Source organism: Opisthocomus hoazin, chromosome 7 (assembly GCF_030867145.1).
Source record: "Opisthocomus hoazin isolate bOpiHoa1 chromosome 7, bOpiHoa1.hap1, whole genome shotgun sequence".
In the NCBI taxonomy this organism is placed as follows: Eukaryota; Metazoa; Chordata; class Aves; order Opisthocomiformes; family Opisthocomidae; genus Opisthocomus; species Opisthocomus hoazin.
The window spans coordinates 43,542,828-43,555,462 of record NC_134420.1 but is presented as its reverse complement, the minus strand read 5'-3'; the positions used below and the strand labels follow the sequence as shown (position 1 = coordinate 43,555,462).

General features: G+C 44.3%; 2 protein-coding genes across 19 annotated transcripts in view; one reads left to right on the top strand and one right to left on the bottom strand.

Moving 5' to 3' along the window:
* Positions 1-1,833, top strand: part of HECTD1 (HECT domain E3 ubiquitin protein ligase 1) — a 65,848-nt gene extending 64,015 nt beyond the window's left edge. For all 11 annotated transcript variants that reach the window (XM_075425142.1, XM_075425139.1, XM_075425141.1 and 8 more), the window contains 2 exons: positions 349-493; positions 884-1,833. In XM_075425142.1, coding sequence (XP_075281257.1) covers positions 349-493; positions 884-1,021 — 283 coding nt within the window. In that variant the 3' untranslated portion in view covers positions 1,022-1,833. The remainder of the gene's footprint in view (positions 1-348; positions 494-883) is intronic.
* AP4S1 (adaptor related protein complex 4 subunit sigma 1) overlaps positions 1-12,635 on the bottom strand; it is a 52,658-nt gene that overhangs the window by 19,582 nt on the left and 20,441 nt on the right. For 5 of the 8 annotated variants that reach the window (XM_075425146.1, XM_075425144.1, XM_075425151.1 and 2 more), the window contains one exon: positions 3,073-3,846. The exons of 1 other annotated variant lie outside the window; for it this stretch is intronic. In XM_075425146.1, coding sequence (XP_075281261.1) covers positions 3,718-3,846 — 129 coding nt within the window. In that variant the 3' untranslated portion in view covers positions 3,073-3,717. Of the gene's footprint in view, positions 1-3,072; positions 3,847-5,620; positions 12,524-12,635 lie in introns of those variants that run through there. 2 more of the 8 variants (XM_075425147.1, XM_075425148.1) reach the window with 2 other exon arrangements.

The following is a 12,635-nucleotide window of genomic DNA, read 5'->3' as shown; positions in this document are numbered from 1 at the left end:
TGGCTTTCTACTGCAGAAGTAGGCAGTTGGATTCTTCTCATAGAATAGGTTTGAGCTCCATCCACTTCTCTACTCGTTCATATGCAAGATACCCAAATAATGCTTCCAGGTAAGTATGGAGAAAAGTTCTCACGTACATTTTTCTGTGTAATACACAGCAAGGTGATTAAAGAATTATTTTTATGGGTTTTATGATGTTTTATTCTTAACTCGATACTGAACAGGCACTAGAATTTTACGGTGACTGCTTAGACGTGACTAAAGATTGCAGTTGTACTGTCTCGAGAGCAATTAAAAAAACCCTCTCTTGTAATGTTTTCATAACTACTTTTTCTAATTTATTTTAAGCCCTGGGTTCCTTCGATTTGTGAGAGTCTTGTGTGGTATGTCTTCGGATGAAAGGAAGGCTTTTCTCCAGTTCACCACTGGTTGTTCAACACTCCCACCGGGAGGACTGGCAAACCTACATCCCCGGCTCACTGTTGTACGCAAGGTAGGGCTGCCTCGGGTTGCCCTTCGAACCAGCCCCTCTGGCTTCTGAACGTAATCGTTGCCACACGAAGAAATAAATAATGCAGATTTTTTTTATGCCCCCCCCCCCCCTTTTTTTTTTTTTTTGTTTTTAACATATGACACTATGCTAAGCTTTCAGTACTTATCTCTGGTTCAGGTCTGTTCTCTGACTTCATATTTGAATATAATAAGAATTAATGTATATGTACAGTAAATATAAGCTGGTCTGTAGCTTTCCTGATGCTACTGTTTGTTGACAAGTGGTGTTAGAATGCAGTTAATGCCCTGAATTTGAGGAGCTTACAACTTCTAACTTCCGTATTGAGTCCTGTGAAGAACTGCAGTCAAAATCGTTCGTTCTTTTCCTCAGGTCGATGCTACAGATGCGAGTTACCCATCTGTGAATACATGTGTGCATTACCTAAAGCTGCCCGAGTACTCTTCTGAGGAGATCATGAGAGAGCGGCTGCTAGCTGCGACGATGGAGAAAGGCTTCCATCTCAACTGAGCCGCTGGCCGCAGTGTGGGACGTCAGGCAGTGGGTTTTGATACTAGCGAAGCCTCTTGTGTTTGTGTGCAAAAAATTACGATCTCCACGCTGTGCTCTGATGAGACTTGCCTTTTTTTTCACCTGTGAGGCTTTAGGAACATGTGGAATAAGTTTGTTAGCTGCTAATGACAAAATAAATCCCTGCAACTACACAGCCAGCAAAAAATTGGCACGGAACACTGTGTGATGCTTCAGGGGCTTGCACAACTGGAAATTAAGGTGGTTCTGTTTGACTGTTCCAAAGAACAGATCATCAGATTTTTGGTGTTCACCGATACAAATTTCTAACAGTGTATTTGTGGAAAGTTTGTCATTTAATACCTTGTACACTACAGTTGCCATCACTGATCCCTGTTTTGCTGGCTTTAAGCTAACTGGTCAGAAACTTGCTTCCTGAAAACTTAGAGTTAATGGGCATCTCCAGCTTTTTCTTTTTTAATGATGCCTGCACTATTGGAGTATTTTAGTGGGGTTTTGCATATAATCATGCACAACCTTTTTTTTTCTCTTTCAAGTGGGAATATATTTTGATTTCTCAAATGCCCTGCTATAAAGATCAAATCCTTAAGTGTGTTTGTGCAGCTCAACAATAAAGCTATTAAAAAACACTGGTTCCTAGTGCAAGGCACACTTCAAGCAAGTTTTACTTTTGGTTGTATTTTCTTTGTATATTATAAACATTTATTTAACTTGTTGCAGTTTGAAGTTTAAAAAATCCACCCAATGTGTAAGCTGAAAAGTAATCATTAAAATGTTTGCAACATATCAAACCGTCTCCTCTGACTACTTCTTTAATACTTCTTACATTATTGAATCTCTGTACGTGTGCTGAACCATGTGCCATATTTCTTTCAAGGTCTGAAAGAAGTACATGGCAATAATTCATCTCACAAACTCGTTTACAGAATTACACTGCAACTTCTTAAGACCTGGTCTGGCAGCGAGAACGCTGCGTGGGGCAGGTGTGGGCGCTCTTCAGGGGGCCCGTGCGACTGGAGGTTACAGCTCTTCAGGACACTGGAATGAACGCTGGGTCAGATGATGCAGCTGGCCTGCCCTGCGCTTCAGCATCTGCTGAGGTATCTACAGGTAAAAAGGGGCTTCCAGTAAGATAAAGCGAGATGCTAATAGGTCTTTGAAGATAATTGAGTACTTGATACCAGAAAAGAAAAAAAGTATTGTTGTAGTTGAATCTGTGTGGTAAGTTTTGTTCTGTGCCAGTTCTTTGGCAACAGCCTTTGCTCGGAGCACTGCCGAGGGAGGGCTTGCCAGAAGTCTGCCTCACATGTACCAGTCGGATTCATACTGGATTTCTTGTCATAGCATTATCCCTAGGACTTTACAGGTGTTGTCTTTGAAATTTTCCCCCATGCAAAACTGAAGGGGAGTCTCCACTACCCCTGCTCCTGTGACTGCGGTGCTTCAACCAAACAGTTGCATAAACCTGGTGTACAAACATCTGCTCCAGATCCACTGTCAGCTTGTTTTGCAGAGCGTGTGATTATTGTGAGGCTACGTGGGCTGCTCTCCCACCCAATGCTGCATTCTGCTCCTCAGACCCTGGCTTCTAGGCGCCACGTAGATGTGACCGTTGTGTGCCTTCACACATAATGCTCACACAGCGGACGTGCTCCTTCGGTGCCAAGCGATGCCCAGCGCTGCTGTGGCAGCCATGGAGGGGCTGCCAGGTACCTTGATTCTAGACAGGTAGGTGAAAGTAAGCTCAGGCTGCTGACTCATGGGCGACTTGCAGTACAGCGGCGTGAATCGGCACGTTGCATGCCTGGGACTACAAGTTAGCGTGGGTAGCTACATCCTCCTGCCCCAGAAGGGAGACTTGATTTGGTACCTAGGTGCTACTGAGAAACTTGCCTATCTCTTGTTACTCATCTTCTGTAAATGTTTTAATCATGATGCATGGATAGAATATACAGGAGAAAAATACACTGGTGGGCCAAATTAGAAAAGATTCTCTGTAATTTATGAAGCCAGCATGATAAGAGATCATCAAACTTTTAATTATCTTTTATTAATGTTATAATATTGAAGTGCCAAATACTTCTAGTTACAACTTACACAGTATGCAGGAACACTAAATACATCTATACTGCCATCATTTGCATTTCTTTTGTAACCATGACTCACATGGAAAAGGGAGTGAAACCAGGTTTTTTATGAAAGCTGAATGTAGTTTATAAGTGGTCATAAAAGAACTTTAATTTACAGTACATCTGTACAAAAATTTTAAAAATCAAGTTGGTGCTTAAAGGAAACATTGAAACTCAGTTTGAATTTATACCTCCATCTTTTCTGTTTTCTCCTAGGTCTGGCGCAATGCCACGTCATTCAGAGTGACACCTAGATGGGCATGTGTAAGTTTTCATTCCTTTATCACCAGTTAATTTAAAAAAATGTTGACTGTTCTAGAAAGGTTTCTGCCGTGTCAATAAAGCTGCATCTGAAATTGAAGGTTCCACTGCATGGTTAGCCATGTCTTACCATTAGGTACATAGGGTGTAGGAGAAACATGAAATATTTTCCAACTAATCTGAGTATTGCATGGGTCAGTCTTAGGACACCGGGAGAGTGCTGTTGGTACGCTCTGGATGGTTTTGCCATCTGCTGGAAAATGCTGCAGTCAGCCTTGCATCTTCCTAGCTTTCTGCCACTTTGTCAAGCACAAGCAGAGGGGCAAGAATTCTGTTTCTGTTGGTTTCCACGATGCAGCCGTTCAGCACCATTTCATCCAAAATGATGTGCACTCGGTCCAAATTGAACATGATCTAGAAATATTTCAAGTTAAGTGTGTCTTGAACAACGTGAAGATAATTCAGAGAAAATCTGGGGCACCTTAGTCTTTGACTAAAGTTTACCAAAGTTGGTCTTTCTTAATTTATTCTAGTTTGTTTAGCTGTTCAGTTTAATAGAGCTAGGGAAACAGTTTAACTGACACTTTTCTGACCACAGAGATGTCAAAAGTGTGCAGTGGAACAGCTGAAGCCCCAGCTGTATCCCATCCTGGAAGATTACCACATAGTAGTAAAAACAAGGTAAACTTGAACTTGGATGTAGGTGGTTAATTTTACTGTCTGCCTGAGTACTGCATATTGCTTGGATATAAAAATGTTTTCAAGGGATAACAACCTTGAATGTGAGGATACAAGTATTCTGCATTTCTGCTTAGAAAAGTAATTGTTAGTCAAATTCTTAAAATTTGATTCTCAAATTTGCTTTACCCGAAGTTACTAACACTATTCGATCTGCCTGAAAATAGCTTATGAGGAATATGCTGATAGGAGAGTCACAGAATCACAGAATGTTCGGGGTTGGAAGGGACCTCTGTGGATCATCTAGTCCAACCCCCCTGCCGAAGCAGGGTCACCTACAGCAGGCTGCGCAGGACCTTGTCCAGGTGGGTCTTGAATATCTCCAGAGAAGGAGACTCCACAACCTCCCTGGGTAGTCTGTTCCAGGGCTCCGTCACCCTCAGAGGGAAGAAGTTCTTCCTCATGTTCAGACGGAACTTCCTGTGCTTCAGTTTGTGCCCATTGCCCCTTGTCCTGTCGCTGGGCACCACTGAAAAGAGTTTGGCCCCATCCTCCTGACACCCACCCTTGAGATATTTATAAGCATTTATTAGGTCCCCTCGCAGCCTTCTCTTCCTCAGGCTGAACAGGCTCAGCTCATTCGGCCTAGACCAATGAGTTAAGTGATAGATCTAGTAAAATCTCATAAAGAAGAGCAAAAGCAAATAAATGGTTTGTATTTTAAATATTTCCTAATCACAGAATCACAGAATCACAGAATAATAGGGGTTGGAAGGGACCTCTGTGGGTCATCTAGTCCAACCCCCCTGCCGAAGCAGGGTCACCTACAGCAGGCTGCACAGGATCTTGTCCAGGCGGGTCTTGAATATCTCCAGAGAAGGAGACTCCACAACCTCCCTGGGCAGCCTGTTCCAGTGCTCCGTCACCCTCAGAGGGACGAAGTTCTTCCTCACGTTCAGACGGAACTTCCTGTGCCTCAGTTTGTGCCCATTGCCCCTTGTCCTGTCACTGGGCACCACTGAAAAGAGCTTGGCCCCATCCTCCTGACACCCACCCTTCAGATATTTGTAGGCATTTATAAGGTCCCCTCGCAGCCTTCTCTTCTTCAGGCTGAACAAGCCCAGTTCCCTCAACCTCTCCTCGTAGGGGAGATGTTCCAGTCCCCTCACCATCCCTGTAGCCCTCCGTTGGACTCTCTCCAGTAGCTCTTCATCTTTCTTGAACTGGGGAGCCCAGAACTCGACACAGTACTCCAGATGAGGCCTCACCAGGGCAGTGTAGAGGGGAAGGAGAACCTCCCTTGTCCTGCTGGCCACACTCTTCTTGATGCACCCCAGGATCCCATTGGCTTTCTTGGCAGCCAGGGCACACTGCTGGCTCATGGTTAACCTGTCGTCCACCAGGACACCCAGGTCCCTCTCCGCAGAGCTGCTCTCCAGCAGGTCCACCCCAAGCCTGTACTGGTGCATGGGATTGTTCCTCCCCAGGTGCAGGACCCTGCACTTGCCTTTGTTGAACCTCATCAGGTTCCTCTCTGCCCAGCTTTCCAGCCTATCCAGGTCACGCTGAATGGCAGCACAGCCTTCTGGTGTGTCTACCACACCTCCCAGTTTTGTGTCATCAGCAAACTTGCTGAGGGTACATTCTAACTCTTCATCCAGGTCGCTGATGAAGAAGTTAAACAAGACTGGGCCCAGTACTGACTGAGGGACACCACTTGTCACCAGCCTCCAACTAGACTCAGCGCCGCTGATGACAACCCTCTGAGTTCTGCCATTCAGCCAGTTCTCAATCCACTTCACCGACCACTCATCCAGCCCACACTTCCTCAGCTTCCCTAGGAGGATGCTATGGGAGACTGTGTCGAAAGCCTTGCTGAAGTCAAGGTAGATAAAAAGATATCCTAAAAGATATCCTAAAAGATAGTTATAATTGCCAATATTCACCTGAAGGAAAATAATCTGAAACAATATGCATTTGTACTGCTGTGACAGATCAAATCTGTCCATAACCATGTCTGTCTTCCCTTAATGCTATCTAACAGCATCTGTCTCAAAAAAAAAAAACGCTAGCAGGCCTTGCTCTGGCATTAAGCAGTGGGCATTCCTCTGCGTACAGCGGTGTTTGGTGTAGCCACGGAGCAACTGCAAAGGGCTCCTCAGTGAAAAAAGACCCTTCCATGGCCATCTATCACCAGAACCTGAAATGGAAACAGGCAGAGCAACAAAAGCCTGCTGGGTGCATCTGTTACGCCTGGCTGACACGCACGGGCATCTGCAGCGGCATGAATAACCCTTCATCTGCCTCACTCTCCACCTGTGGCTGCTCTTTATATGCCTTCTGTGCTCTGCTCAACAGATCCGCTTCGCCTCAGCTTTGCTCCTTCTAGTTCTTGCCCGTGTGTTGAGGACTACTGCAGTGGAGCTAGCGAGATACTTCACGGTAACTTCTACATCCATCCTTCAACACTCTCTTCCAACTTCAGTCCGAGTCTCTTGAGTGCCTTCTCTGCCCATTATGTGATTTTTGATGCGCTCGTTTGAGCATCTCACGTCAGCCTTGCCTGTGCCCACCCCCTTCTAGGAGATGAAGAGCAGAAGCTTGAACTTGCTCAGGCTGAATCGTAGGATGAACCTCTATGCTCAGCTTGCAGAGAACACAGCCAGCAGGCTGTCACCTCCTCTGCTGTTCCTCACTGCCGTGAGCGCTCTGGGCTGAGCTCAGTGCTACTGTGTTTTTGCGCCGAAGCGTGAGCAATTGCACCGCTGCTCCAACAGATGCACTCTGCTTGGCCTGGAGCACAGCATGTCTAGGTCCTGTAGTAGCAGAACGCAGCCCCACAAATAACTTTACTACTCGTTACTGTGACATGAGGAAGGGAAACTACAGCTGTCAACAGGATGTTGGGTATGTCCATGGTTCATCAGATGGATAGCTTCTAATTTTCTCGCCTAAACTTAACCACCTAATTTAATTCTAATTTGTATTTTAAATACCAGACTTCTTCCCGAGTCTGACTGCGGGCCTACATTGCTTCTAAAAACCGGACTCATGCCTTTCCATGCTGAGGAGCGGTGCTGTCCTTAAAACTTCAACAGTCTCAGTTTCTGTGGCTTCAAAGACAAAGGCAGTTGTTTTACTTTGCTTAGCAGATTAAAGACTCAAGGCAAATGTCTTCCTATGGTATACTTTTCAAGTAAATCGGTCTTTACACAAGTATTTTAATGTGAGAAGTCAGGATTTCTTTATTCCAGTAACATGAGAATGTTTAGGAAGACAGCTCTTCTCCTGCTGCTTAGTTCACCTCTGCTCTACAGAGGGCAAGAGGATCTGTTAACAAGTTAGATAACATTCCCTTCAGGTTTCAACAAGTGATAAAGCCAACTCCTCCTGGCTTTTAATTTCACACTCTACCACTGACTCACAGTGCTCCACAGTGGAGCGTGGAGTGAGAGCTCCTGTCTCTCCAGGCCTTCCTCTGCCTTTGAGAGTCCCAAGGATCCAAAACCCAGAAGACTGGATCAACCAGGATCAGCGATGATGCAGCACCTTGCCACTCCCACCTTATTTTTCTGCACCGCCTTGTTTAAGAAAACGTTTAAGCCACACTTAGCGCTGCTCTTTCCTTTGGCATGGGATCAGCAGGGGACAACTGCACCCACACCAGTACGCCTCCTGCAGCTGCTGCACTCAAACACAGTATGGTTGAAGGAGACGTCGATTCCCCTGCAGGGCCACTCCAGGTGAGTGGCTAACTGCATTGCAGAAAACAGTGGTCTGATTTCTGTCCATCTGTGACCTGTTAATCGCACAGTCACCAGTCCAGAGCCCGTGCTTTCACCTGCAGTTTGCATGAGGATACCAATCCCTTCTGGAAAGATCTCTCATCTCGATTTTGGAAAGTCCCAAAGCATTCTTTACCCTCAACCTAATGTTCCAGCTTCCTTTCTCAGCTCCCCCCCCACCCTTTACCATGCGATTCCTGGCAAACAGTCAGACGGCACAGGGAGGAACCTTGGCTCTTTGCCCCTTCCCGTAAGTCTCCTGACTGTCCTCCATGGTTCCGTCTCGTCATGCACACACTGCTTAGCCATTCACACCCGAGTGCCCTGCCCAGTGAGGGATATGTGTCTCGGATCCCCACCAAGGCTCCTCCTCCCCACCTGTCACTGGTTTGGCAAGGGACCCCGAATTTCAGGCTTTAAAGCCCTGAATGAAGTCACAGATCCACACCCAGCTGAAAAGCAGCAAAGCAAACCAGTCTGAGCAACTGGCAACAGGAAAAAGCTGGTTGTGGTGTGTGCGCTGCCACGTGCTCCACCCGGAGCTGTCGGCTGAGGTCCTGCTTCCAGAAAGAATCCCAGCTGCCCACAAGAGAGGAGTGAGGGATCCACGCAGAGGCTAACATGAATTTTTAAACAAGTATGCAGAGGAAAACATGTATTCATCTCTGCAGCTGTAGATAAAAGTTTGCAATGAAAGTTTTGAGAGCACCCAGCTAGGAATTACTCTGACCGAGTTGTCAGCCTAGGCAGGAGGTGAGCCCTCCCTGCCTTTGGTTTATGGATTTCAGTCAGCACGGTGGTGGCTGCGTACCCAGCAGTACAAGTAAATGGCCTCTACTACAACTGGTATTTAAATACTATGCTGGCTCTTAGTAACTTTAAGAGCTGCCTTTATTAAAGACATTAATGGTACTTTTGTACTGTCAGAAAGAGTTTTCTGGCACATACTTACTACGAGGAGGTAAACGTGACACAGTCTTGTGTCTCTTTCCCCAAATCATTCTATGGGCAGAGAGTTAAGCAGGGGAGAGGGGAGGGAGGAGGGAAGGAAAGGAAAAAGCCACATTTAGGACTTGCATGGGATAAATAACTTCTTCACGCAGAGACATTTTAAGATAGCTCAGGATTTTCCAGGCAAGTAATTAAGGGTGTGTACAGGCTTAAGAGATGATAAAGTGCAGCCAACACCTTGTGATCAGGTAACACACCCAGAAGCACAAAGAAAAGCTTTGTAGATTACAGCATGGGCACTTATAGGGCAGATGGTTTGCCACCAAACATACAGCATTACAAAACTTTGATTTCCATCCTGGACACTCATAGTCAACTAAAGATTAGTTGGAGTTGCTTCTTTTTTAAATCTAGAGTCACAAACTCCAACTTTACCTTTGCTAATATTCGCTTCAAGTAACGTTTAGCCTGCCTAATGGCAGGCAAGTTTCAGGCACCAAAACCCACTTAATGCTTTCTGACCATTTCTTCCTCAAACAACTATGCTGACATTAAACAGGAGACAAATAGTGCCTTCGAGTTCTGTGCTATTCTAGAACAACAGTTTCAAGCTAATCCGTACAGGTTTCTGTTTCATCCACTTATTTTACAGCACAAACTGAAGTGTATCCTTATAAATTCTCAGAATAAATCCATCATTCAATTTTCCTACTACTTCAATGCATGGTATGCTGAAAGTGTTACTCCACGGGGGAGCGAAGAACACAGCTGATTCACATGAAGCACTCCCTGTATCAAAGCTTTTGAACTTTCCCAGGAGCAGCAGCAGCAGCTAGTTGCAATGGAATGTAATGGCGGTTTTTTTGGATTAAGACAACATTCTTCAAAAGCTTGGTCCTAAAGCACCCTGTCTTCCCCCTCTCCTCCCACAAGGGGAACATATGTATCTGTTTCCGCTGTAAGATAATGTGTCTTCAAGTAAGCTTTGCTTCATCAGTTCAAGCAATAGAAAAGTCAATTTTTTGTAATTTTAGAAGCTCTCATGCTTACCAGCACATTGTTCCCCACAAAGCTGCTGTGGTAACACTTGCGTTTTTGTAGTCTCTTTGTCATCATCACACCAAGAAAGTAGCTCCTATGCCATCCAAGGTGGAGTTTCAAAGGTACAGAAAATCCCACCCACCTGCTTCACACACAGGAGCGAGGCTCATCTGGTGCTACCAACATGTTAGGAAGCAACACCCTAGCACAACGGCAGTACTTGTTTGTTCAGCTGGCCCAACAACACTACTTAAGAGATATTTTACAAACAAACCAAAGAACTTTAGAAATGTTACGTCTTTCTGTCACAGGTACCCTTAGGTATGTGACCGACTCTCAGAAGGAAAGTGGACATCATATAATGGCTAAATGCTTTACAATTCACACATAGAAGCTTCCATAAAAGCCATGGCTGCTCTAGAGTTAAAGTAGTTACTTCACTGGCTAGTACCTAATCCGTGTCCATTTTTGCAGTATGCATGAGAACTTCGCAATGGTTCGTGCATTGCTCAGCATCACACACCCCTGTGTCATACCCACATGCAAGTACTGTGTGTGAAGCCTGTTGGGCAGGAGTTGGGCTGGACCCAGTCTCTGCCTTGGGCCCAAGGTGCCCTTCCTGAGAGCTGACTCCAGACCCGGGCCGTGAGATAGGACAGGGCTGTCCTGGGTGAATGCGGGTGCTTGGACTGCAATGAGAGCTGGAGTCCTGCACCAGCAGGAGCTGCGCTGCCAGGAACGCTGGGGGACTGCACTGCGGCTGGGAAGCGTCAGGAATTGGTGCGCCTGCTGCAGGCTTGGCGTGGACTCCAGCAACACTTCACCTGCGTGACGGTCTCAGCCTTTACATTTAACTGGGGTTCGCTCTGTGCATGGGTGAATAGCCTTCAGTGACTATCAGCTATTTTTCATGTTTTCTGATTTCATGTAGTTTCCTACTATTTTTTTTCATGTTAGTAAACGCTACTTTCTGTATAGAATAGCCACTATCACTTTCGCAAAGAACTTCCTACGGATCTGTACATAAAAAGAACAGTGCAGAGTCCGGACATCATGACAGTCTCCCACCAGCCACTCCGTGCACAAAGATGCTGTAAATACTGCTTGATGGTCACAGTTACAGACCTGCACCCGTGCTGCCTCCGTCAGATATCTGGCGTGCAAGCTAACTGTGCAGAACACACGAACGTAGACTTCTTGGTAAAGGAAATAATAGTTTAATCCCAGGTGGGGATATTATCTTCTACACTATGAAAGGCATATTGATGGATTATTGCTTGCACTGCATTAACCTCTAAGACACTTGTAGGCCAGATCTTAAATTGTTCTTTGGCCTGCTATTCAAGTTGTAGTCAAAACCAAATACAACCCTAAAGAGCTCACTTCACCATTACACATCTGCTTTACATTTGATTTTGCAGGTGTATCTCACTTAATTTCAACTAGTTATGGAAAGCGCTTTTTCCTAAATGGGAGAATTATTTTGTACATATAAAGAAGTAAAATGTTTTATTTTAAAATTGTTCCTGAAGTGTGTAAGGTATAAAAGTACATTTCTGAATGGAAAAATTGTGTATATCATGTATGTGTCATACGTGTTGAAGAGAGACATACCAGACATGAGCTTTTCCTATATTATTTCCAGTATTATCAAATAAGATAGTAATGAACACTCCTATTTTCCAAATATTTATATTCATGTCCTCATGCAGATAAGACCCATGTAGGAAACAAATTTCTACAGGAGACATCAGACACTATTGCAGCTATTGCAGATGTTCGTGTGAGCGCACAGTGCAACTCCTCTACACAGCACAGACTCGCACCATACACAGAAGCCTTTCTCAGCTATTAAATGGGCTACTGGTGACAACTGTAAGTATGTAACTACAGGCAATTCCTCTCAGTATGAAAACGATGACCACAGGCAGGCAGAATTTAGAATCATCAGTACTCCAAACAATCTAAGATAAAAAAATCAGGTAACTGCAGATTCAAAGTACACCATATGGAAACACGCGGGGCCATTTTTACATACAATTACTGAATAGGTCAGGTTAGTCTCTAATTCAGCAAAGCTCATGCACAAGTACTTGTAGTTCTAGCCTTAACTATAATAACCAAACACAAAAAATGTAGTTACACAATCGCTCAGAGACCTTAAGAGTGTCTTCATGCTGAAATTTCATTGTTGCTTTTTTATAATATAACTGAATTTAGGAGCGTTTATTAATACCACAGCATTTGTGAAGCTCAGGAAGGAAATACAGATACGTATCTATGTATATGTATACACATACATATATATCTAAGTTCAGTAAATGAGACAGAGTTCCATTACACAGCAAGCATTAAAATATTTACAAAAGTTAAATTAATTATTTCCTTTTGGTCTTTTTCAGTAAAGAAGTGAGAACAATTACAAGAAAAATTACAGAATTTTTCTATGTTCTTCATATGTACTAATTCTTAAATAAGGTAAATAAACTAAATAAAGTATTTGATTCCAAGGTGGCAGCTGTATTTCAGATGTATAACTGAAGCCTCTTTGTACCAGTAGATCTGCATTTAACCGACAACAAACATAGGCACAAGGATTGCTGGAGAAGAGTGAGCAGGCAGCAGGACTGGAAGAACTGGGGAGGAAGATGACTGTTTGTACTACATTTTCCTGGTTTAATTTTCTTTGAATTCAGTAATATAATTCATTTACTTGCTATTTGTGTTTAATTATTCAGGACTGTACTT